The 25,566-nt window shown below is 38.0% G+C and overlaps 1 protein-coding gene across 3 annotated transcripts in view; it reads left to right on the forward strand.

Annotated features, from left to right (window-relative positions):
- NEK3 (NIMA related kinase 3) overlaps positions 1 to 25,279 on the forward strand; it is a 36,052-nt gene extending 10,773 nt beyond the window's left edge. For 2 of the 3 annotated variants that reach the window (XM_036747974.1, XM_036747975.1), the window contains exons 6-17: positions 510 to 577; positions 670 to 756; positions 3,311 to 3,365; positions 6,554 to 6,754; positions 6,918 to 6,990; positions 12,215 to 12,261; positions 15,712 to 15,814; positions 16,769 to 16,912; positions 18,268 to 18,402; positions 22,613 to 22,736; positions 23,193 to 23,258; positions 24,336 to 25,251. In XM_036747974.1, the coding sequence (XP_036603869.1) occupies positions 510 to 577; positions 670 to 756; positions 3,311 to 3,365; positions 6,554 to 6,754; positions 6,918 to 6,990; positions 12,215 to 12,261; positions 15,712 to 15,814; positions 16,769 to 16,912; positions 18,268 to 18,402; positions 22,613 to 22,736; positions 23,193 to 23,258; positions 24,336 to 24,366 (1,134 nt within the window). In that variant the 3' untranslated portion in view covers positions 24,367 to 25,251. Of the gene's footprint in view, positions 1 to 509; positions 578 to 669; positions 757 to 3,310; positions 3,366 to 6,553; positions 6,755 to 6,917; positions 6,991 to 12,214; positions 12,262 to 15,711; positions 15,815 to 16,768; positions 16,913 to 18,267; positions 18,403 to 22,612; positions 22,737 to 23,192 lie in introns of all 3 variants that reach the window. The other variant, XM_036747976.1, reaches the window with a different exon arrangement.
- The last annotated feature ends 287 nt before the right edge of the window (positions 25,280 to 25,566 follow it).

Here is a 25,566-nt window from a genome sequence, read left to right on the forward strand (position 1 = left end):
GGTACCACCTCACACCTGTCAGATTGGCTGATATGGTTAGGTTAAAGAAATTAGTTTTTGAAAATACCAGAAATGTGGAGCTAGTAAAGACTTCCTGTCCTTACCTTGCTATTACTGCCCTATTTTACCAAAAAGGAATTTTAGTATCTCTTAAATCAGGTTTCTCCAACTTGAATCCTTACATGGTAGGTCTGTCTTGCCTGAAAACCATGCTTGAGAAGTAAATTAAACAGGGTGACACTGCTACATTCCCATCTTGAACCATCCTATACCCTACTCACCCCACAGTCTTTGCCAGGATTCATCTGTTACTCCCAGTTCCCTTTTCTGCACAGAGGTGTTACTGTTAACACACCAAATGTTAATTCTCTCTACTATTGGAATCAAGGTCTCTGATAAGTGAATATTAGATCCTTTTCCTGCAGTGGCTGGGGACTCCTGTCTTATGATGAACAATAGGGTATTTGTTAAAGAGATAATCTGATTTTCTCTTTCTTTTGGTAATGCAGAATGTCTTCCTCACCCAAAATGGACACATAAAATTGGGAGATTTTGGATCTGCCCGACTTCTCTCCAAGTATGTACTTCTCTTCTTTGGTAGATTCAGTGATCAAAGCATCTGCCATTCAGTAACAGTCTGAAAAACATTATCTCTTATTGTTCCTTCAGGCCTATGGCATTTGCTTGTACGTATGTGGGAACTCCTTATTATGTGCCTCCGGAAATCTGGGAGAATATGCCCTATAACAATAAAAGGTATGTGATTCATCCCTGTGACGAAAAGATAAAACTCTTTTAGAACAGGACTTCTTCACCTTTTTGGTCTCATGGACCCTTGTGGCAGTCTGGTGAAGCCTGTGGACACTTCATCAGACCTACGTTTTTAATTGCATAAAAAATAAATACAGTTATCCCTTCCATAGGGGTGCAGCGCTCCCACGATCTGGAAAATCTGTGTAAAATTTTTGGGCCCTCCCTTCATACCAGAGAAGAAGTCTGAAATTTTTATTTTTCTGTTGTGGCACGTTTATGGTACCTTAATGTAAAATTTGGGTTAAGTGTTTGGTCAAAGTCTCTGTGTCATCTGCAGCTTCCATAAAAGTCCCCCCAAAATTCCCTTTTAATTTCTTATGTTGACGCACAATATATCAAAACCACAATGGAGGAAGTCACAGTGTGGAATGGATAACTGTAGTATTACAGAGGAAACTAACTATATCAAAAGGTATTTATCAATATATACATATATTAAACATGTGTGCATGTGTGTGTATATATATGTGTATGTGTGTATACATATATATTTTTTCCACCAAGTTCACAGACCCCAGATTGAGAACTTCTTCTCTGAGAGTTCATGACCAAACCAGAGACAGAGAGGATCATAGGAGGTAAAATGGATAACTTTGATTACATTAAATTAAGTTTTGCACAAACAAAACCAACATAGCCAAAATTAGAAGGAAAGTAGGAAACTGGGGTGGGAGATGAGGATTTATAGCAAGTTTCTCTGATAAAGTTCTAATTTCTCAAATATGTAGGGAACTATGTCTAAGTTTTAAGAATAAGAGCCATTCCCCAATTGATAAATGGTCAAAGGATATGACCAGGCAGTTTTCAGCCAAAGAAATCAAAACTATCAACAATCATGAAAAAATACTCTAAATCATTATTGATTAGAGAAATGTAGGTATCACCCCACACCTGTCAGATTGGCTAATATGACAGAAAAGGAAAATGACAGATGTTGGAAGGGATGTGGGAAAAAATAGGGATACTAATGCACTGTGGTGAAGTTGTGAACTAATCTAACCATTCTGGAGAACAATTTGAAACTACACCTAAATGGCTATAAAACTGTGCATGTTTTTTGACCCAACAATATTGCTACTAGATCCGTACCCCAGAGAGATCAAAGAAAAAGGAAAGGATATGTATGTACATAAATATTTATAGCAGTTCTTTTTGTGGTGACAAAGAATTGGAAACTGAGGGTTATCCATCAACTGGGGAATGGCTGAACAAGTTGTGGTATATAATTGTGGTTGAACACTGTTGTGTATACTGTTGTAAGAAATGACAAAAGGAATGGTTCCAGAAAAACCTTGGAAGACTTATATGAACTGATACAAAGTGAAGTGGACAGAACCAGGAGAATACTATATGTACATAGTAACAGCAGTGCTATCATGATGATCAGCTGTGAAACACTTAGCTACTCTGCTCAATAAAATGATCCACGACAGTTCAAAGGACTCATGATGAAAAATACTATATCTACCTCCAGACAGAGAACTTACACACTCTGAATATAGATTGAAATATATTTTTTCACTTTTTTTTGCAACACAGTTAATGTGGAATTATGTTTTACATGACTTCATATGTATAATTGTACTTTGTTTCTTGCCTTTTTAATGGGTGGGAGAGGGAATAGAGGAAGAGAAAGAATTTGAAACTGAAAGTTAAAAATTAAGAAAAGAAACAACAAAGAGAACTTATTCCCTCTTCTAGAGAAAAGTGACTCACATGGTGAGAAATTAGAAACCACACTATATAAAAAATTGGTTGATGGAACCGGGGACTTTTAGCCTATAGAAGATAAGATTTGGGACCTGGGGGAGGTCCCAAATGGCATGCTAGCAATCATCAAATATTTAAAAGGTTTTCTAAAGAAAGTAGACTTCTTTTGGGTGGCTACAGAGGCCATACAGAACTAGGACCAGCAAGTGGAAGTTATAGGGACATATATTTAAGCTCAGTATGGGAATTTCCTAAAATTTAGAGCTTTTTGATGGTAGAATAGCCTACTTAAAAAATTAGTGAGCTTCCTACTATTACATGTGTTTAATCACCTCTCTGCAGTGTTATAGGGAAGGTTCTGACTTTGTGTAGAACTAGGTGAACATAATCTCTTCCAGTTTTTAAGGTTCTTTGAATCTAAGATTTCTCACATGTTCCTCTTTAGGATAAATACCACCCATGTGACACCTGAGTAAGGCCCAGGCCCTTCTTAATAGGAGCCAGGCTGAGGCTAAGCATGAGTCAGTATGGGTTTTCAGATGGCACCAGTTAACAAATATTCAATTAAACTTAAAGTGCATGTGCAGTCACCTTTTTTAATTATGCTGTGTTATGGAAATGCTTGTTTTATTCCATAAATTAAAAATAAATAATTTTTTAAAAAGTAAATTGCTTTAATGGTGTTATAGCTGTCTATCTTAAAAGATGTATTTTAAAAAACGTCTTTTTGTATTTGAATAAACTTAATTTAAATGGTCAATTGGTAACTTTCATTTTTATGTTTCAGTGACATATGGTCCTTGGGATGCATTTTGTATGAACTCTGTACCCTCAGACATCCAGTAAGTATGCCATACAAAATAGAACCTTCAAACCCTTGTTAATTGGTCTTTGCTCTGCTTAGGTTTTAAGGAATATGCTAAGTTATAATGGGAAGTTGGTTCCTTAGAATGGATAGATTAGGAAAACTTCCACATATTTTCATGACTCTGAACTTTTACTTATAGATAGTTTAGCAGAAAATAGAAGTAGGAAATGTTCATTTCATCATCCTTTTCAGTTTGGAAAGTATATCTTTCTATGGGTAGTTAGATTTTATCTTTTTAGTCTCTTCTCTGATTGAGAGGTTATTGGAAAAAAGGATTTTCTCCTGTAATTACATATTTTCAGTGTATTTTGCAAACATGTTTATTATGCCTTATAATTTTTGGTTGGTCAACCCACATTTATTAAGCACTAGGGATACAAAGAAAGGCAAAAAGATGTAGGAAATGGTTGTGATTTTATTGAGATTGACAAAAAGAGGTTAAGTAATTTTTAAAATTACCCAGCCTTTATTTAGACCAATGGTTCTCAGATTTTTTGAATTCTGGGACCTCTTTGGACTCTTAAAAATTATTGAGGATCTCCCAAAAAGCTTTTGTTTTTGTGGGTTATATCTATCAACATCTACTGTATTGAATATTAAAGCATCTTAATATTACTATGAAAACAGTTTTGAGTTTTGGACCCCCAGAAATGGTCTCAGAGACATCCCCCCAGGGGTCCTCAGACCACACTTTGAAAACATTTGGGTTAGATCATAGTGCTAAGAAAAGCTAGGTCATTCATTTATTGCTACAACAAATATTTAGCAAATGCAGCCTATGCACCAGATACTATGTTAGGTACTGTGGAGGCCTCAGAAGACACATGGTCCTTATTTTCAGGGAGTTTATAGTCTAGCAAGAATGTTACACCTTACATACTTAACCATAATAAATGTAAAAGTATGATAGTGAAGATAAAAAGTGGCATATTAATATCTAGGAGGGAGAAAATGCTTTGCAAAGGCAGGACTTCATGGAGATGAAGGCATTTGTGCAGTCATGATGGATGGCTAAGAATTGGACAGGCAGTGGAATAGTGGTGCAGTAGGGGTAGGAATAGAGTATCCCAGAAGGAGGATTAATCCCTTTAAAGGTTATTAGGTTTGCATGCAGGAAAATTAATGTTTTATTGCTACTAATTGAACCCTAAAATGCCCTATTACACAAATGTGGGGGTGTTTGAGACATTGGTGTGAGTGATTCTGAAGAAAAGTTCATCACTGTTACTGGGGGAGGGGAGCACACCACCCATCTGTGTGTGTTTGTGTAATGATGAATTAGTAACATCATCCCAGGGTAAAAGACCCAGGATATGTTTGATGTTAGCAGGAGATTTTTGATGAATATTCTTGATCTCTCAAATTTAGTTTTTAAATGATTTCAAAAACCTATCAAAGCATGAGTTATCACTTTTTTAAAGAGAGAACATGTATCAAGAACTGTGATATAGTGAATAATAATTAGAAATCTGTGATATATTGCCTTTATTTTCTCTTAATTCATTCTTGGTTCGTTGGAGATCATAGAAATTAAAATATAGCAACTGATTAGTATAAACTTCAGAATCAAAGCGAGTCTGTTCTCTTCTAGCCCAGCCAGATTTTTTTCTTATTTTACATTTGTTGGGTACACAATTTTCCCTTTTGTTTCATGCTCATATCTGATTATAGAAAAAAAGAAAAGGCCTTAACTATTCTTATCTCTTTAAGGCGTTTTCTATTTCTAAGGAAATTTTTTTTAAACTGTATATAGGTTGATTGTCAAGATGTTCATTCCTATTCTTACTTCATTAAATAAGAGTAGGTTTAAACTTCACTTCTGTTCTAAAACATTAAGTTGCATATTTCATTCTCCGTTTCTTGGTAAAATTCTACAACATGCATCAGATAAGATTTAGCTTTCCCAGAATAGTGATTTAAAAACCTGAAAAGTATTATACCAATATATACATACACACACATATATATGAGAGTATGAATGTATATATGTATGTGTATATGTGGGTATGTATCTATATGTATGTGTGTATATATATGTATATATGCCACACACACACACATGAACAAAGGAAATGTGGGATAGCATATAGGTGAAACTTATGTTGAAACTGTAGTCCCATTATTTTAGGGGACATGGCCTTGAAAAGCCATTATTTCTTCTGTGAAGTGGTTCATAGAATCATGGCACTTAGAGCCAGCAGGGACTTTAGTGGTCCTCTGGTCCATCCTCCCCTCCTGTCCCCATTTTACAGATGAAAAAAAATGAGACTTAGAGAAATCAGACAATTACACATATGCTCAAGATGTCATGGAGGGTAAAAAGTATTTAACAATAAAAATGCTTGTGATTTGCTTTGCTAAATAAATAGTTCATTTCAGTATAGGGAAACAGTCCCTAGAATAGGAAGGGGGAACAAAATGTCTAGTCTGTTTAGTATGTGACATATAGAATGTTTTCATTACATATTTATTGAAATAATACATGAATGACTGGGCTTCATTAACTCTATTCTTTGACCAAAGACTGTAAGAAAAAACAAGAGTGGGAAATAGACATTGACGCCCAGACTATCCTGAGAATATGAAGAGAGAGAGAAAAAGCTTAGGGTTGTTGTTTTTTTTTTTTTTTTAAGCGTTCCTACATACCCCGTCCTGTTGAACCATTTGGAACTAGTAATCAGGTATTAGAATGGTGCCTATTTTGGAACTTCTTATAGATGAGCCTAAGGGGTCAGTCTTTTAAGTTGTTAAATCACAATAGCCAAGATAGGGTTCAGTCTTTATTTGTTTATCCACTTCTGTTTCTTTTTTAAAAATTCCCTTTGTCTTCTTTTAAAGTTCGTTTTTATTCTATCCATATGCAGAGAAAGCAGTTGGAGTTTATATGCAGTTTGAAGCATATTTTCCACTTTATTTTACTGTTTCTTTTTTTTTTCCTTTAGGTCTGTGTGTTCTTCCACAACATGACTAATATGAAAATGTTTCGCATGATTGCACATGTATAGCCTATATCAAATTGCTTACCATCTTGGGGGGGGTGTTAGAGGAGGGAGAAAATTTGAAACTCAAAATTTTAAAATAATGAATGTTAAAAATTATCTTTACATGCAATTGAGAAAAAATAAAATATTTTTAAAAGTAAAGTTCATTTTACTATTTTAGTTTCAGGCCAATAGTTGGAAAAATCTTATCCTCAAGATATGCAAAGGTTCCTACAGTCCCCTCCCATCACATTACTCCTATGAGCTTCACTATCTGATAAAACAGATGTTTAAGAGAGATCCTACAAGTCGTCCTTCAGCTACTACAATTCTCTCTAGAGGGTCTTTAGCAAAGCTTATCCAGAAGTGCTTATCACCAGAGGTAAGATATGTTTAGCTGGGCCATGAGTTGATTTTTTAAAAATGTGATAAATTGAAGTTTATACTTTTTCAACTTCAGGCCCTCATATAGATAATTGGCAAATGGACATCATTATGATAGGTTATTTGCATCACCTTTTCTAATATTCTATTTCAATTTACAGGTAGTCAGAGAGTATGGTGAGCAAATCATAGAGGAAACCAAGAAGTCCAAGAATGACACGCCAAGAAAAATGGGTAACAGTTTTGGAATTTATTCTTATGGTTTACCAAAATGACCTTGATGGAACAGTGACTTAATTTACTTGGTTCCTCCCTCCTACAAAATTACCCTTAACCTAATGCAGGCCCCTTACATAGGTTTATGATGACTAAGTGGTAGAGAAGGATACAGGGGATATTTAGGACTACCTACAAATGTTTCTAGACTACCTACAAATGTTAATTTAACTGTTGGTAAGTGAGAGGCAGCTAGGTGGCACAGGGGATAGAGTGCTGGGTCTGGAGTCAAGAAGATTTGAGTTCAAATTTGGCCTCAGACACTTATTAGCTACGTGACCTTGGGCAAGTCACTTAACCTTCTTTGCTCATTGTTTGCACTTAAGTCAGTTTCCTAATCTGTTAAAATGAGCTGGAGAAGGAAATGGCCAACCACTCTAGTATCTTTGCCAAGAAAACCCCCAAAGAAGTAAGGAAGAGTTGGACAAGATTGAACAACAACAAAAGGGAGAACAGAAGCTTAAAAGTTTTATTTTTGTTAACAAAAAAATTCTTACATATGTTAAAGGAGAAAAGCATATCTCGAGTAAATGTGAAACAGTTATCAGACACTGCAAGTCAAAATGGATTTGGGGTTTGGGTTTGTTTCTTTTATTGGCTGCTTTTTCACTTAGAGTTATTTTTATATATGAGCCTGATGTAAACATTCAGCACATTCAGGAACCACAGAATTTAAATTCAACAACTATAGTAGTGATTTTTATTTAGCAAATTAAAGTGTAGCCTATTAAATTGAGGGCTTTGTATAAAGCAGTGTTCTTATGTGAAGTTTTTCCCAAAGGCCACATATATTCAGTATTGGTGTGAAATTATATGTCCACAAAGATTTCATAGCCTGTTTTCCGGCAAGGTTCAAATTGGACTAGATAATCTCTTTTTCCTTTTTTTTATTTTTTAAAGAGGCAGTCAGAGTTAAGTAACTTGCTCAGGGTCACATAGCTAGTAAGTATCTGAGGGCAGATTTGAACTCAGGTCCCAGACTCCATGCCTGGTGCTCTATCCACTACACCACACAGCTTCCCCTGCTAGATAATCTCTTAGGTGATATCTGAGGTGCCTTATAATTCTAAAATCTCATCCCATTTCTTGATTTCTCTGCGTTTTGCATTGACCCCTCGTTGTCCTAAACGTCCCACACCAAAACCAAGCATCAGAGAATGGCTGGAGATGCACCAAGTGAAAACGATACAGGGGCATGGTGACGGTGTCTCTTGTTTGCTTTATTAAATGCTGCAGCCTGGATTTGCAGCATCTCAGTTTTGGGCACAGGACAGAGTCCGTTTTGTGTTTTTGTGTCTCGATGAGCCATTTTTCCTAAAGCGTCGTAGATCTGACCATAGCTCTTCCCCTCTTCCATCAACTCCGGTGGCTCCCTTCTTCCTCTAGAATTCTTTGTTTTACTACTTTTAACGTCAGCTGTCCTTTCCAGTCTTCATACATCTTCCTGCTTTCCCTCTCCACACTCAGTGATCCAGCCACACCAGCCTCCTTGCTGTTCCTTGCACGTGAGACTCTATATCTCATTCTATGCCTTTGCCTTCCCTGAAATGCTTTTTTCCCCACCCCAGCCTCAAACTCAGAATCCCAGGCTTTCTTTAAGACTCAGCTCAAGTACCGCCTCCTCCTCCAGGATGCCTTTTCCCATCCCCTCAGCTGCAAGTGCTGACTATTTTAAGGTTATCTTACAACTACTCCATATTTACCTCATATGTTCTTATCTCTATACATTGTCTCTGCCATTAAAATGTGAGCTTCTTGAGGGCAGGGGATTGTTTTTGCTTTTTTGTCTCCCCAGCTCTGAACACACTGGCTGGCACAGAGTCGGTGCTTAATGATTGCTTGCTCATTGTTAATGACTCAGAAACCTTAACAACTGCATTCTTCCGATGTTATGTACCTTGGAATAATAATGATGACTGACGCAGATAAAGTGTTTCAACATTTATAAAATGTTTTTATAGACTTTATCCTCTTTAATCCCTCGAGGCCAAGGTGCTTCGGGCGGTATTATTCCCCCATTTTGCTTATGAGAGAACTGAGTTCCACAGATGTTAAATGACTTGCCTGTGGTCCTGAGGTAGGCCATGAACCCAGGTTTTTCGGGACTTTTAGGCCCAGCACTTCCATTACACTGTAGTACCCTCAGTCTCCCAAGTTGTTGTGAGGATCAAATGAGGTATTTATAAAGCGCTCAGCACAGTGCCTGGCACACAGTAGGCGCTCTATAAATGCTATTGATGTTGTTAGATACCTTGCCTTTCCATGTAAATCATGAAATGCTGTGCTGTCTGAAGGCTCAACACTATGAATGATTACAAGGCCAATAGAGTGAGACGCCTGCTGCACAGGATATTAGTAGGATATTACCAGTGCTGACTTGCACGCAAGATTTGGCGCAAAGGGAGTTAACTGTACGCCCAGAAAAGAATGTGCTGCTCGTGGGTGAGAACAGGAGACACCAGAGGGACAGTTGGAGCGGGCACGGAAACCATGAACTGTGAGAAGAGCTGTGTGTCGAGCTAAGGAGATCTTCAAAGGAGGATTTGTGAAGAACCTGGACCGGAAATGCACACAGGGAAGGAAAAGGAAGGGAGAAGAAAATAAACACTTCTTAAGCATTTACTGTGCAAGACATTTTACAGACATCTCATTTGATCCCCACAATAGCTTCGGGAGGTAGGTGCTGTTGTGATCACCATTTTGTCGTTGAAGAACCTAAGGCAGGCTTCAGTTAAGTGCCTTGCTCAAGATCATGTAATTAAGGAGCATCTGAATCCAGATTTGAGCTCGTATCTTCCTGACTGCAAGCCCGATTCTCGATCCACCGAGCTACCTAGGTGCCTTCAAATGCACGGTAGAAGGAGTACCCACATGGATGACATCACAGGTCCACCAAAGTGTACATTTGGACATCAAAATTCAATCATCTAGGCAGATACAAAAGATTTAATCTGATGTAATTATTAAGTACCTACTATGTGCAAGGCACTGACTGTATGCTGTGTATACAGTGACAAAAACAAGATAGTCCTGGCTCCAGAAGGTTACATTCATTTTGCAGGAGTGGGGGTGCAAAGTGTACATAAAGGGGTATGATAGCAGGGAAAATTGAGGAGGAAGAGAGCATTAATTAGGGAGTTAGGAGGCAATCAAGGAAGGTTTCATGGAGGAGGAGTTATTTGAGTTGAGCCTTAAAGGAAGACAAGAATTCTGAGAGGTAGAGATGAATTAAATTTTTAAAATTCCTTTTTTTTTTTTTTGGAGGGGAGTGTTACTTGGACTTGATTTCATCAGTATGAGGAATTCCTCCATCACCCATGTAGTTCAGCATATGCTCTTCAACTTACAATCTTAAAAAGTTGTCTGGACAAATGAGACATTTAAGTGACTTGTCCAGGGTCACACAGTCAGTATGCGTCAGAGGCAGGACTTGAACCCAGATCCTCCTGACCCAAAGACTGGCTTCAAAAAATTCATTTTAATTTAAAAGTTATTTTAAGGTCATGCTTTTGTACAATTTTTGTAGGGCTTAATACCTTCCAATATTAAAATTCTGCTCTTTTAACACTTTAGAGGTCAAGAGTTACCTTTGTTTCTCTAGAATTATTTCAGTGTTTGCTGTTATTCAGGGCTTGATGTCATAGGCATTTTTTTAAACCCTATTGATGTTTTTTGTTTTTGCATCTTAGTCATTTCTAGATGTATCATGTCCCCACTCTGTGTAATTTTCCTTTGTAAATGACTAATGTGAAAATATGTTTTAATGTGAATGTATATGTAGAGCCTGAATCAGATTACACACCATCTTGGGAGAGAAAATTTTACCAAATGTTGTAAACTAAAAATAAATAAATAAAAATTTTAAAAATTTTCCTTTGGAACAGAGAAAACCAGTTAAGCAAAACCAACAACATAGGGACCCATGTAACTGCATTCCACACCTGAAGTTCCTCATTTCTCCAGCCAAAAGGAGGGAGGTTCATTTCCTCGTCTCTTCTCTGTGGTCGAGATTGGTCATTAAAGTTTGCTATAGGCACTGTTAAGGACTTGATGCAGGAGATGAGTATCCACATTTTGGACCACAGAGAGATAGATAATCTCTGTGGATATTTCAAGTTAATCTGGGAAAGTCTCTTGTTACTTCCTGTGAGAAACAAAAGTAATACACAGTGGCTAGGTTATTGAAAGAATACAGCTATTAGCTGCTGCTTTTTCTAGTCTAATTAGACATACATTTGGACCTTGATAACCCATTTGACTAAGGAATGTGATCTACAAGACCCCACTAGAGAAAAGACAGGCGTCAGGGGACATCTGTGCCGGAAGGCCTCTCTGGGCATTCTTTTTGCTCCCACTAGTTTCTCCACAGAGAAATAGTTGTACTCACTTTTTTTATATAAATAAGATTTTTTATTTTTAGTTTACAACACTCAGTTCCCAATAACTTTGAGTTCCAGATTTTCTTCCCCCTCTCCCCCCGCCCCCACTATGGCATGGAATCTGATACATCTTTTGCATATAACTTCGCATCAAACTTATTTACACAATAGTCAAGTTGTAAAGAAGAATTATGACCAATGGAATGAATCATGAGAAAGAGGAAACAAAAGCAAAACAAAAAAAAGAAAAACCAAGGGAAAAATAAAGGAGAGCATACAGTGTACCTCAATCTGCATTCAGACTCCATAGTTCTTTCTCTGGTTGTAGATAACTCTCTCCCTCGTGAGTCCTTTGGAGTTGTGTTTGCACCTTGTATTGCTGAGAAGAGCGAAGTCTATCAGGGTTAGTCATCACAGAGTCCATATATCTGTGGTTGTGCATAACGTTCTCCTGGTTCTGCTCCACTCGCTCAGCATTATATCATGTAGGTTTTTCCAGGTCCGCATTTTCCCCATTTCTTATAGCACAATAGTATTCCATTACCTTCATATACCACAGCTTATTCAGCCAGGTTGTAATCACTTTGACACCATAATAATCAGATTTGTAATGGCCCATCTACTTAGCAGAAAAGTGTAGGGGAGCAAAATAGCAGGTGTCCCTTTGAACCTGAGATGTGTTCTTAGGGTGGTTAAAACTTTGCACCGCTTGTTCCAACTAATGTTTTAACTCCCCTGTAAGACCTTATAAAAATTGAAGTAGATGTACTTGAATGTATGTTTTCTTTTTCTTTCTCCCTCAGGCCCTGCCAGAACAAATATAATCTCAGGAAATGAGGCAGTTACTATGGTAAGTACCTTAAAATCCAACATAACAAGTATTTATTGAATACTTACAGGTTTTCTACCTGGGGCAGCTAGGTAGCACAGTGGATAGAGTGCTGAGCCTGGAATCAGGAAGATTCATCTTCTGAGTTCAAATCTGGCCTCAGATACTTAACTAGCTGTGTGATCCTGGGTGAGTCACTTAACCTTTTTATAATTTCCCCATCTGTAAAATGAGCTAGAGAAGGAAGTGGCAAGCCACTCCAGCATCTTTGCCAAAACTTCAAATGAGGTCATGAAGAGTCAGGAAAATGACTGAAAAACAGCTCTCTACCCAGGCTTGTATGCTAGACATAAAAAAAGAAAAATGATGTCCCCTCTACCCTCAAGCAGCTTATTACTTTGAAGTAGATGAGATCTTCCCCCTCCCCTAGGCAATCAGGGTTAAATGACTTGTCCAGGGTCATATAGCTAGTGCCAAGTATCCAGGGTAGGATTTGAATTCAGGTCCTCTTGCCTCCAGGGTGTTTCAACAATTCAGCTAGCAGCTGCTGTGGGGGTGAAAGACCAACACAAGCCCAACAACAAGGACGCTGCCAGCACAGGTTCTTTTGATCTGCTTTACTAAGGAAAGTAACGTTAAGGGGTTAACAATCTAACTTTAATCCAGCATACAAATATCATTCACTTAGTTCAGGGGAAAAAACCAGCACCCTGAACTTCAGAGAAAATACAAACAAATTACAAACATACGTTATAAGGAGACCAAATACAATTCATAGTTAACAAAAAGCATCAACATCTGAGTTCACGAGCCGGGGAGCTTGACAACAATTGGCCCAGAGTCACGTGCCACTCCTGCTGTGGCTCAGAGCTCCAAGGGAGAACACCAATCTCTGGGTTTATATATCTTGTTCGGGGTCAAAGGTGAGTCACACATGAGACTCACCCTCATGACCTAAAAGTGTCACAAAAATGCAACTTAAACCCACATGGTCTAAAAGCCTCTGATGTCACAAACATGTCACTCAATCCCATGTAAACTAGACTTTCCCTTGAGGCAAGGGGATCATCAGGGACTCCTAATTTAATCAAGGAAACAAAGGCCAAACTCTTCAAGGGCACTTGATTGAATATGTGCTAAAAGCCCATCTTAATTACCAACGCACAGGGCTGGTACTCTGTCCACTGTGCCACCTAGCTGCCTTGGTGAGATTTGAACCCATAAAAGAAATACACCTTAAGCTGCCTCCAGGGTCTCTGCCTTCCATTCTACCCTGTGTACCACTGCTAGGTTTTGCTTTGTAAAGAATACTTTAAGCAGAAATTCCTTGGCTAAAGAACCGACAGTGATTCTCCATTGTCTACTGAATAAACTCCGTAGCCTAGCATGTTGGGATTTCCCTGATCTGATCCTGGTTTCCTATTTTAGCCTTTATTGCCTCAAATCCACAATATTGACAGCAGGCCTAGCCCCATGGAAAAAAAGCATGTTATTCATGTGCTGAGAGCCTGAGAGTCAGATCTAAGAAGAGTTCTCTGTCCTCATTTCCTAAATACCCTAGGGATTGGGGCTTGGGTCAGGGAAAAGCAAGTTTGTTTAGAGGGCAGTTGGGGTGGTAGCTAGAAAAAGAAGGTAAGGGCAGTTGGTTTTACATAAGAGAGAGAAGCAGCAAAGGAAAGCATTCCTTAGCCTAGGGGTAGGGAACCTGTGGCCTCTAGACTACATGTGGCCCTCTAGGTCCTCATGTGCAGTCTTTTACAAATCCTTTTATTAAGGGGATTGGTTCTATGAAGTTTGGATTCAGTCAAAGAGCCACACTTAAGGACCTAGAGGGCCACATGTGTCCTCGAGGCTGTAGGTTCCCCACCCTTACCTTAGCCTATATGCATTGATGTTGCTCCTGCAAAAACTTTTCAACTCGATGTAATTGATTTTTTTTATCTTTTATGATTTTTTTTTTAAATCAAGAATTCTCCCATTAGAGAGTTCTAAGTGAAACAAGAGTTTTTTAACATAGGATCATAGCTTTTAAAGTTGGAAGAGACCTCAGAGGCCATTTCGTCCAGCCTCCTTGTTTTACAGATTAAGACACTGAAGCCTAAATAGGGCAGTCAGCTTAGGGTCACTTGCCCAGTTAGTAAGATTCTGAGTCAGAACATGAACCCAGCTGTTTTGAACTTCTGAGTCCTTCCCTCTGTACAAACTTCCTCCTGGCATAAGTGTACTGTTTGTAACAAGGACATCAAGGGTGCCGTTGGATTCTGCCCTGCCCTTCACAGATCTAACCTGCTCGGTAAACTCCCAGGGCTTTATATGACCTCTCAGAATCTATTTCCTTCAAAACTCATTTCAAGTACCTTTTACATGAAGCCTTTCTAGAACTGCCCACCTGCTGTTGCCCCCTCCCAATCATATTGCATTTGTTTGCGTGTAATTATATATGTATGTGATATCTCTCTTAATCCAACTAAGGCAAGGGTTATTTCATTTTCATCTTTGTTTTTCCCAAACCTAGTGAAGTACCTGACACATAGCATGCATTTAATAAACGCTTATTAATTAGTTGTTCAGTCACTGCTTACCGTGTACCAGGAACTGTGCTAAATGCCGGGAATACAAAGATAAACAGAAAGATAGTCCCTGCCCTGAAGGAGCTTACATTCTAATGGGGGCGGACAATGCATAAAAGGAATCTGAAAAGTATCAATGGGTAAAGGGAAAAGGAAGGTGAAAGTACCTGGCATAGAGGGCATGGCTGAAAAGTGGAGAGTCAGGAGTGCAGGCCGGAGGGGAGTGAAGATGTGGCTGGCCTGGACCTTCTTAAAACGGAGGTTCTGGGAGAACCATCCAATCAAAGGCTATCGTTGTAGTTATTAAAGTCTGGGAAGGCATTCTGGGACACTGCAGAGAAAGTCCAGGAGAGCTGGGTCTGCGCTTTCCAGCTTGGTTGGTCAGAAAGGCCACAGTACCACCTGTCTCTGGAATACTTGTGTTCATTTTGGATTCTAGGACCCATACTGACAAGCTGGAACATGATCAGATGGTGAAGGGACTGAGGGACTTTGTTATATGAAGATTGGTTGAGGGAACTTGGGCTTATTTGCTTAGAACTGAGAAGACATGGGGTGGATCGTGATAATTGTAAAATATTTTTAAATGTTAAAACATAGGAGAAAGGTTTAACTTATGACTTGTTCTCAGAGGGCATAAGTAGGAGTGATGGTTGGAAATTACATGGGAGTGGATTTTGACTTGATATAAAGAAAGACTTTTTCACCGTTTGATCTATTAGAAGATAGAATGGGCTGGGTTAGAAGACAGTGAGTTCTTCATCCGTATACATCTTCAAGCATATGGATCCATACTTTAGGTAGGGCTTGGCAAAGTGGACTTCCAAGGTTCCTCCTAACTCATGATTCTGTGTTTGTTAATGTTTGTATGTGCCACCTGTGTTTTTCTTTTTTTTGAAAGCAAGGGGAAGAAGAAGGTAAAAAGTGCAGCCATGCTGACTTAGAGAACATTAATAAAAATTTGGCTGAAAATGCACTGAAGCGAATAAGCAATGAGGAAAAAGGTAAACTGTTAAAGTTCTAATGCTCTGATTCCATAGTTACATAGTCATATAATTTGCCATATATCTTGCCAGGATGACCGACAAGCAGACTTTTGCATGTCTTTCCAATAGTCTTATCTTAGTTTTTTTTATATACCTACATATATGTGTGTATATTCATAATATAAATTATTAAATATATTTTATATAAATATATAATTCGTATATAAACATATTATATAGTTACTATATTTGTATTTATACATCTACACATATGTACACATATTTATTTTAAACTTACGTTTTAGAAGATAAATGTTCCCAACTTAAAACCAATGAGTCTGAATTAGAGGTCTTTGATTCTTTTACGATCTATGTGACCTGGAGCAAACAATATTATCTTTTCCATATTTGTTTCAAACATAAAATATCAATACTTAGGGCAATTGGGGTTAAGTGACTTGCCCAAGGTCACACAGCTAGTGAGTGTGTCAAGTGTCTGAGGCCGGACTTGAACTCAGGTCCTCCTGACTCCAAGGCTGGTGCTCTGAGACTCACTGCACCACCTAGCTGCCCCAAAATATCAATACTTTCCACAAAATTTCAGAATAAGGATAATTTTCCAAACCGCTTCACATCTTCTGAAAATTTTTTTCCTTATTATTTGCTGTCTATTGACTGCCTACATTTGGTCAAGAGCAACATAGAATAATTATTTGATAAACTTTCTTTGAGCTTAAATTCTGAGGTTATATAACCTTAATCAAACCATACTGATACATATACTGTAAAAATATATCAAATACTTTAATAAGTACCTTGTTTTTTATCTTCTTTAGCCTTGACAGGTAAAAAAAATCTTGCACTACTTTCTACTTGAGGGAATCATGAAAATATCACAGCATTTTTATTGTACTATGTTAACTAAATATATAAACAGAATATTAATAGTCCCCTTTTTATCCTATAAATAAGAAAATAAATTAGTTCATCTGAATAAAGGGACCTCGCCAAGCCCTCAGAGGAGACAGTGGGAGAAGAACATATCCAATACAGCTGTAAATGCCTTAGAAAAAGCATCCATACTTTCCTCCAGTTTAGCGTCAGAGGATGATAGAGGTATGTAAAGAAGATTGAATGTAACTAATTTCATTATGTAGAACTATCCTTTTTTATTTAAAATTTTTTTTTCCAATTATATGGAAAAGTTATTTTACATTCATTTAAAACATTTTTGAGTTCCAAATTCTCTCCCTTCCTTCCTTCCACCCTCCCTGAAGTGGCAAGCAATTTGATATAGGTTATACACATACAGTCATGCGAAATATATTTGCATTATTAATCATGTTGTGAAAGAAAACACAGACCAACATAAACCCCAAGAAAATAAAAAATGTATGCTTTAATCTGCATTGAGATTCCATCAGTTCTTTTCATCACAAGTCCTTCAGAATTGTCTTAGATCATTGTACTGCTGAGAATAGCTAAGTCATTCACAGTTTATCATTGTACAGTGTTGCTGGTACTGTTCTCCTGGTTCTGCTCACTTCACTGTATCAGTTCATATAAGTCTCTCCAGGTTTTTCTGAAAGCATCCTGTTCTTCATTTCCTACAGCAAAGTAGAATTCCATCACAATCACATACCACAATTTGTTCAGCCGTTCCTGAGTATTGAGGGTATCCCCTCAATTTCCAAATCTTTGCCACTACAAAAAAGAGCTGCTAAATTTTTGTACATATGGGTCCTTTTCCTTTTTTAAAAAATCTCTTTGGGGGTATTGCTGATCAAGGGGTATGCACAGTTTTATAACCCTTTGGGCATAGTTCCAAATTGCTCTCCAGAATGGTTGGATCAGTTCACGACTCCACCAATAGTACATTAGTTTTGCAATTTTCCATTCCAACATTTGATATTTCTATCATATTAGCCAATCTGATAGGAGTGAAGTGGCCGCAGAGTTGTTTTAATTTGCATTTCTCTAATAGTGATTTAGAGCATTTTTTCATATGACTATAGATAGCTTTGATTTCTTCTGGAAACTGCCTGTTCGTATCCTTTGACCATTTATCAATTGGGGAATGATTTGTATTTTTATAAATTCGACTCAGTTTCCTATATATTTGAGGAATGAGGCCATTATCAGAGAAACTTGCTATAAAATTTTGCCGCCAGTTTTCTGTTTCCTTCTAATCTTGACTGCATTGGTTTTATTTACGTAAAACCTTTTCAATTTAATGTAATCACAATTAACCATTTTTATGTAGAACTTTCTAAGAATTCTTTGGTAACTTGCTTTTCTGGTGTCAGTGTGTCAATGTCAACTTAAGTATGGCTCATGAAGATGGAATATGTTTTTAAAAGGGTAAACAGTGCCTTTTTTGGTTTTGAGATATGATTTGAAAGATGCATTTTATGCTCCATGTTAGGCAGTTGTTTTAATGCATACTAATCCTTTTATCATGCCCTAACTAGGTGGTTCTGTAATAAAGTACAGTGAAAATAATACCAGGAAGCAGTGGCTCAAGGAATCTCCTGAAACTTTGTTAAATATCCTTAAGGATGCAGACCTTAGCTTGGCATTTCAGACATATACAATATACAAATCAGGTAACTAATGACTGCTCTTCATGTTCTCACATAAATGCTTGGAAATGAAATGTTAGAATTTTTAAAATATTTTTGAGGATTCAGAGACTATTTTCCTATTCTAGTTAAAAATGCAATGAGAAATTATAGGATTTTCAGGAAAATTTGTTACAGATTTACATTTCTTTTATTAACTCTTTTGGTCATCTGATTAAATGGATCATAAAATTGCTGTCCTTTTAAGACGGATATATGTTAATCCCTCTTATTTTAACAAATAAAAATTTGGTTGCCTTAGTATGGAAATTTTACAGTTCAGAACAAACTGTGGTGAACTCCAAGGGATAGTCCAATTTATTTTATTTTACTGAAATTTTGTTTTATTGAATACTGTTTGAAATAGCCAAAAATAGAAACTCAGGAGATTTTTTTTTAAATTAGGATTTTTTTTTTTGGCGGTGCTGTCGTTCTTGGTAGCTCTATGCCAGATATGATGTAATGGAAAAAGTCAAGACAAGTTAAGAAGTGTTTATTAAGCACCTACTATGTGCCAGGCACTAAGAATACAAAAGAAGGCAAAAAAAAAGGAAAAAAGAAAACACCAACCCAGTTCCTGCTCTCAAGGAACTCACAGTCCAAAGGGAGACACAACATGCAATAACTACATCCAAATATATATATATACACACACACACACAGAATAAATTGGAGATAAGGACCAGGGCAGCCACGAGGTGAGAATGTGGAAGGAGAGCACTGTCGGTGAAAATGTCTGGAGTGGAGAAATGAAGTATCTTGTGTGAGGAACAGCAAGTAGACCATATGACTGCATTACAGAAAACATTGAGGGGAGGAAGGTATAAGAAGCCTGGAAAGGGGGCAGTGAGTAGAGCACTGACCCTCAGACACTTGACACATGTACTAGCTGTGTGTCCCTGGGCAAGTCACTTAACCCCAATTGCCATGTCTTCCATCCTCAAAAAAAAGAAGCCTAGAAAGGTAATAAGAGTCTAGGTTATGAAGGGCTTTAAAGGCCAAATAGACTTGATATTTGATCCTGGTTGTAATAGGGAGCCCCTGAAGTTAATTAAATGGGGGAGGGGTTAGCATTTTTTAGGAAAGTTCAGTCTGACAGCCAAGGGGAGAATGGAGTGAAGTGGGGAGACCTGAGAGAGAGACCCACCAGTCAGCTATTTTAATTGGCTAAGTGTGAGGTAATGAGAGCCTGTACAAGGATGGTGCCAGTGTCAGAGGAGAGAAGGGGGCTTAGGCCAGAGATTTATGAGGGTAATATTGATAGAACAGGTTTATGGGGGATGAGAGAGAGTGAGGAGTCATTGGTGACACCTAGGTTATAAGCATGGCTGACTGGGAGGAGGGTGGTGCCCTTGACAGTAATAGGAGAGTCAGGAAGAGGGAAGGATTTGGGGGAAAAGATAATGAGTTCAGGTTGAATTTAAGATGCCTACAGGACAGCTAGTTCAGGGTGTCCAATAAGTAGTTAGAGATTTGGGAGAGGACATCAGCGGAGAGGTTAGGACTGGTAAGTAGATTTGAGAATCATCAGTGTAGAGATGATAACTGAATCCACAGAGCTTATAAGATCACCAAGTGAAGTCCCTCAGAAGAAAAGAGGCCCTAGGACTGAGCCCTGTGGGACACCCACAGTTAGTGGCATGACCTGGATGACAGGCTGAGAAGCAGTCAGATCAGACAGGTAGGAGGAGAACCAGGAAAGAACAGGGTTCCAAAAATCTAGAGAGAAGAGACTGTCAGGGAGAAAAGAGTGATCAACAGTGTCAGAGGCTACAGAGAGGTCTAGAAGAATGAGGATCGAGAAATCACCTTTAGATTTGGCAATTAAGAGATCATTTTGGGGCAGCTAGGTGGCACGGTGGATGGAGTGTTGGGCATGGAGTCAAATCCAGCCGCAGACACTTAACTAGCTGTGTGACCCTGAGCAAGTTACAACACTGCCTCAGTTTCCTCATCTGTAAAATGAGCTGGAGAAGGAAATGGACAACCACTCTAATATCTTTGCCTAGAAAACTCTGAATGGGGTCACAAAGAGTCAGACACGACCGAAACAACTGAAGAAGTAAATTTGGAGAGAGCAGTTTCAATGGGCATTATCTGATGAGGTTGGAAGCCAGACTGCAGAGAATAAGAAGAAAATGAGAGGAAAGTGTGTGAAGACACTATCAGTAGTTGGCTTTCTTAATGATATTTTCCACAAAAGGGAGGAAAGATAGAAGGTGGTGGTTAAATGATAGCTAAAGGGAATGGATAGATCAAGTGATGGGTTTTTTTTTTTTAAAGATGGAGGAGACAGTAAGGGAAGGCAATATTATTGAAGGCAATAGGGGAACAGTCAGTAGACAGGGACAGATTAGAGATGAATGAGAGAGTGGGGATGATAGAGGAGACAAGCTTCTGGAGAAGACAGGGTGGAACATAGGTATCACTTGTACATGTGGAGGGATTTACCTTGTTAAAGAGAAGGGCTAGTCCTTGATGTGAGTCAGGAGAGAAGGAGGAGATAGTAGCTATCAGAAGGCACCTGAATGATGTGAGATAACAGAGGAGAAGAGGGAGCTCTCCGTGAATAGCCTGAGTTTTTTCAGTGAAATATGAGGCAAGGTTCTTAGCTGAAAGGGTTGGAGGAGAGGGAGCCATTAGAGGTTTGGGGACAAATGAAAAGATCTGGAAGAGCCGCTGCGGAGAGTTGGATGGCGAATCTATTAAGGATTCCCTTACTGTAGCGAAGGCTCAGTCGAGATTATGGGACAGGTTTGTTGTGGATTCATTCAGCAGAGTTTCAGGATTTTCCCTAGCTTCATTTAGCGGCACGAAAGTAGAGCAAAGGTGGCAGATGGAGGAAGTAACCCAAGACTGAGGTCGGGCAGGGCAAGGTCTTCCTTTGGATAAGGAGACTAAGATGATGTACAGTTGAACTGGTGCACCATTGGATCAAGACGGCAAATGACAGAGCGTGTACCTAGTACAAGGGAGATGACCTGGAAGAGAACTGAGGGGTTGAGGGACTGGAGGTCATGGTATGGATGAAGTATAGAGTTTGAAGTCTTCAAGCAGAGAGAGAAATGGAATGACAACCGATTGTGATCACATAAAAGAATTTCAGCCCTTGATAATGAGTCAGATTTGAGTTTTAGTCTCAGCTCTAACCACTTATCTGTATGATTATAAACAAGTCACTTACCTTGCTTCCTCATCTGTAAGGTAAAATTGGGAGGTTGGGACTAAATGATCTTTGAATCCCCAGTTCTACAATTCTGTAAATTGTTGAGTCTATAGGTGAGATGATATTATGGGGGAGGATTTTTTTCTGCTATTACTTCCAGTAACTAACCTCCTTGGACAGGCTCCAAGCTAGGTTGTTATTGTATCAAGTTCCATGCTAGAGTGGGTAATGACATAGCAACTCTTTGTTGTATTATTTGTAATAGGATTTGCCTTTTGTCAGGCTGGATTTTTTGTTATCCAGAAACTTGAACTAGCCGTTAGGGGCCTGAGTTTTTATTCCCGGCCCCATACATATATCATATATATCATTTAAGGAAAGGGATTGAACTGTGTTGTACGTCATCATTTTCAGCTTTTAAACAAAGAACCCCACGTTAAAAATGCTTTTTAAAATTCTTAGTTGAAAGAAATTGGTAAGCAGAAACGATCATTGTCAGTTATGCATGATACATAGGCAGTTATGATGTATGCTTGCAGTGTTTTTTCTCATTTCCATGTTTGTGTAAACAGTGCGCTTAAAACAAACAATGTCTGTTTGGAAACTGTCATGGAAACCTAGCTGAGACATTTGTTCTTGAGGGGGGAAAATAGCATTTCTTAATTAGCCAAGCATTAAGTGTTTACTTGAGTACCTACCATATGCCCAGCACTATATGTGGGAGACAGAAGTCAAGAAAGTGGTTTCTACCCTCAAAAATCTTATGGTGTAGTTGGGAATATATGGGTGTGTGTGTGTGTGTGTGTGTAAAATAGAGATGAGGATGTGTGTGTGTTTGTGTGTATAAAGCAGAGATGAAGGGGTGTGTGTATAAAATAGAGATGGATGTGTGTGTATTTATATACATATATATGATATATGTGTATGTCTGCATGTGGCTAAATATACATATATATCCATATGTGTATGTATGAATGAAACTATTAAGAATTTTTTTAAAAAAATTGATATTCACTTAATCTTTTGAAGGGTCAAATAATTTCCTGAAAGGACCTCTTTATGATGAAGCAGAAACATCAGATTCTGTAGATGGAGATCACGAGATCAGCTTGGACCCTGAGAGACTTGAACCTAGATTAGATGAAGAGGACACGTATGTTCAAATTAATCTAGAAAATTTTAGTTACCATGTGTTTCTTTGACAGAATTCTAACATAATAATTTCATGTTCAATATGGGGATTTTATATTATGTTTTACTCTTGTTGAATACAGGCATGATAGTTGTGTCCTGTAGGAATAAAACAATGCTGAGATACAGAATTTCATTTCCTTTGTTGATTTGGATCTTTGTATCTAATTTTTCAAATCTTCTACTCCTCGCCATTTTTTCATGCTAAATATTTAGGAATAAAAAACTATAACTGAAATAATAAAAAGACTTTTAGTAGAGCCTTCCTATTACTCCCTCCTCCTCAAGACCTGGAGAATAGAGAGTGGGAGAGAAGAGAATTAAACTTTGTTTTTAATGGTTGTGTTATCTTGTATTAAATTGACAAATATTTGAGTGCCTCTGATGAAGACTTTATATTTTCGTTTCTCACATGTAGGGATTTTGAAGAAGAAGAAGATGACCCAGACTGGGTGTCTGAACTGAAGAGGAGAGCTGAATTAAAGTATGTGGATCATGAATAATTCCAAAAGAAATGTTTCTTAAGCACATTCAGAAGATTTGTTAAATTAAGTAATCAACATGTTGTAAGTTTACTTTGGCAACAGAACAGATAAAAGCTGTGAATATTAAAGATGAGGGGTTTGATGAATATCACCAGGAAATGCATCTAGAACCCCAGTGGGTTTTTGAAGTAGATGTTAGTTCTATATTAATCCTCTAATTGGAACAGCATCATGTAAATGGTTTTCTTCATACGTCAGAAAGGGAAGCGGGAAAACATCTTGAGATTTCTTTTCTTAATATTCAATGTACTTTTAATCCTAAAATACTTTGGTAGGGGAGAGTCCTGTATCTTGATGGTTGTTGCTGCTTATTAACGAGATTTTGACATATCATGTATTTATACTCCATAACATTTGTATGAGTGTAATATTTTTAGTGGTGCATTTGCTCTTAAGTAGTAGGATCTTTTCCCACTAGTTGACAAAGGAGCCTGTGGGGATGGAACAAAAATAGGAAGATGAGAGTGGGATGAGAAATAGGAGGGTAAGAGGGGGCTGAGTTTCTAGGTCACAACAGAGGTCAGGCATGAGTGATAAGAATAGGACATGAGTATCACCAATGAAATAGAATAAGGAAGGACAAATCCTTGAGAGGAGAATCAAGCTCTGTTACTGTCAATCTGCAGTTGGCCAATTCTTGGACTACAGTATTCTTTGGTAGAATGTAAGCTATTTGAAGGCAAAGCCTCTTTGTATTTATGATCTGCAATTTCTGGCCTATGGTGGATGGAAGATAAATGTTTGCTTTGAATTACTCAGGTGGCTCTTCCCCTTGGTGTTTACAGGGAATTTGACAATGGGAAAACCATTGATAACGGCTGAGCAAGGGATGTAACGAGGATAGAGGAGCCATCAGCATCCATATGTAGTTGTCATTGCAATAATGATTACAGTTTTGCTTAATATGATGTAATTTTAAAAAAACTTCATAAAAATGTTAAGGTTTCATTAGAAGCATGGAATTTTAGATCTTGGGAATGACTGAGAAAACCTAATCTAGACCATTTATTTTGTAGGTCAAGAAACTGTAGCTCAGAGTGGTTGTGACTTGGCCAAGATTGCACAGTGGTAGAGCTGGAACTCCAATGTCACCAAGTCAGTCAGTCAGTAAGCAAGTATTTATTAAGTGGGCTCACTACATGCAAGACATTGTGCTAACTGCTTGGCGTACCAAGAAAGGCAAAAACCATCCCGGTCTTCAAGGAGTTCTCATGCTTATGGGGAAGACAACATGTAAAGAAATAGGTACATACAAGTATTCCAGTGTCCTCTCCACTATGTGGGGACGTTTCTGTCAAATGATCTCATGATTCATTCTGAAGTACACGGTACTATGCTATGTTTTTGTGTGCAAAGGTTACTATAAAATTAATTGCTCCATGAATACATAACATCAAGGAGCCAGTAAGGATGGAACAGAAATAGGAGGATAAGAGTGAGTTGAATTTCTCGATCAGATCAGAGGTTAGGTGTGAATGGTAAGGAAGGACAGGACAGAAGAAGGATGTTACTAGGTATCAGAGAGCAAAGCAGATGATACTAAACTTGGGCTTATAAGTAGGAACAAAGCAAGTCTGAGATGGGGACAGGGAATCAGGCAAAAACAGTATTTAAGCTGAAGATCAAGAAATTAGAGGAGATGCCATGGCGAAACTGAAGTAGATAGGAGATAATTAGGAATTAGGGATATATAATTAGGCCACAACAAATTAGGCAACCTGTATCCTTCAATTTTTTTAACATAGTAAAAACTATTCAAAAGTATACAAAATTTCAGCATAATCCCTTCATTTCATCTGTAACTGGGACCTGTTTCTCTGTTTCATAATCTTAAGGTATCTAATGTCAGGAGTCATACTTCCCTGGAGAAGTTATAATTTTCATGATTTTTCTGAAAATATTTTGTCACCTTTTCATGCTTTTTTCATAATAAAAGTTTCTGTTTCTTGTATTAGTATAATTGTGGAGTAGTTTATTTTTGTGTATACTTTGCTATTTATTTCCAAAATATTTCAGTAAGATTTAAAAAAAATTTTTTAAAGCATCTAGCTTCCTACCAAGATGGCTGCCTGAACAGGAGACAGACCACCCAACTCCCCCATACCTACTCTAGCAAAACCCTCAGGTTTGCAACCAGATAATGAAGCCCAGTGAGAAGCTATAGTAAGTCATACCAAAACTGCGTAAAGAGTCAGCCAGAAACCTAAGGCATTAAGAAGGGAGACCCCTCCAGCAGAGTGAGTGCTG

This window comes from Trichosurus vulpecula, chromosome 2, assembly GCF_011100635.1.
Source record: "Trichosurus vulpecula isolate mTriVul1 chromosome 2, mTriVul1.pri, whole genome shotgun sequence".
Lineage (NCBI taxonomy): Eukaryota > Metazoa > Chordata > Mammalia > Diprotodontia > Phalangeridae > Trichosurus > Trichosurus vulpecula.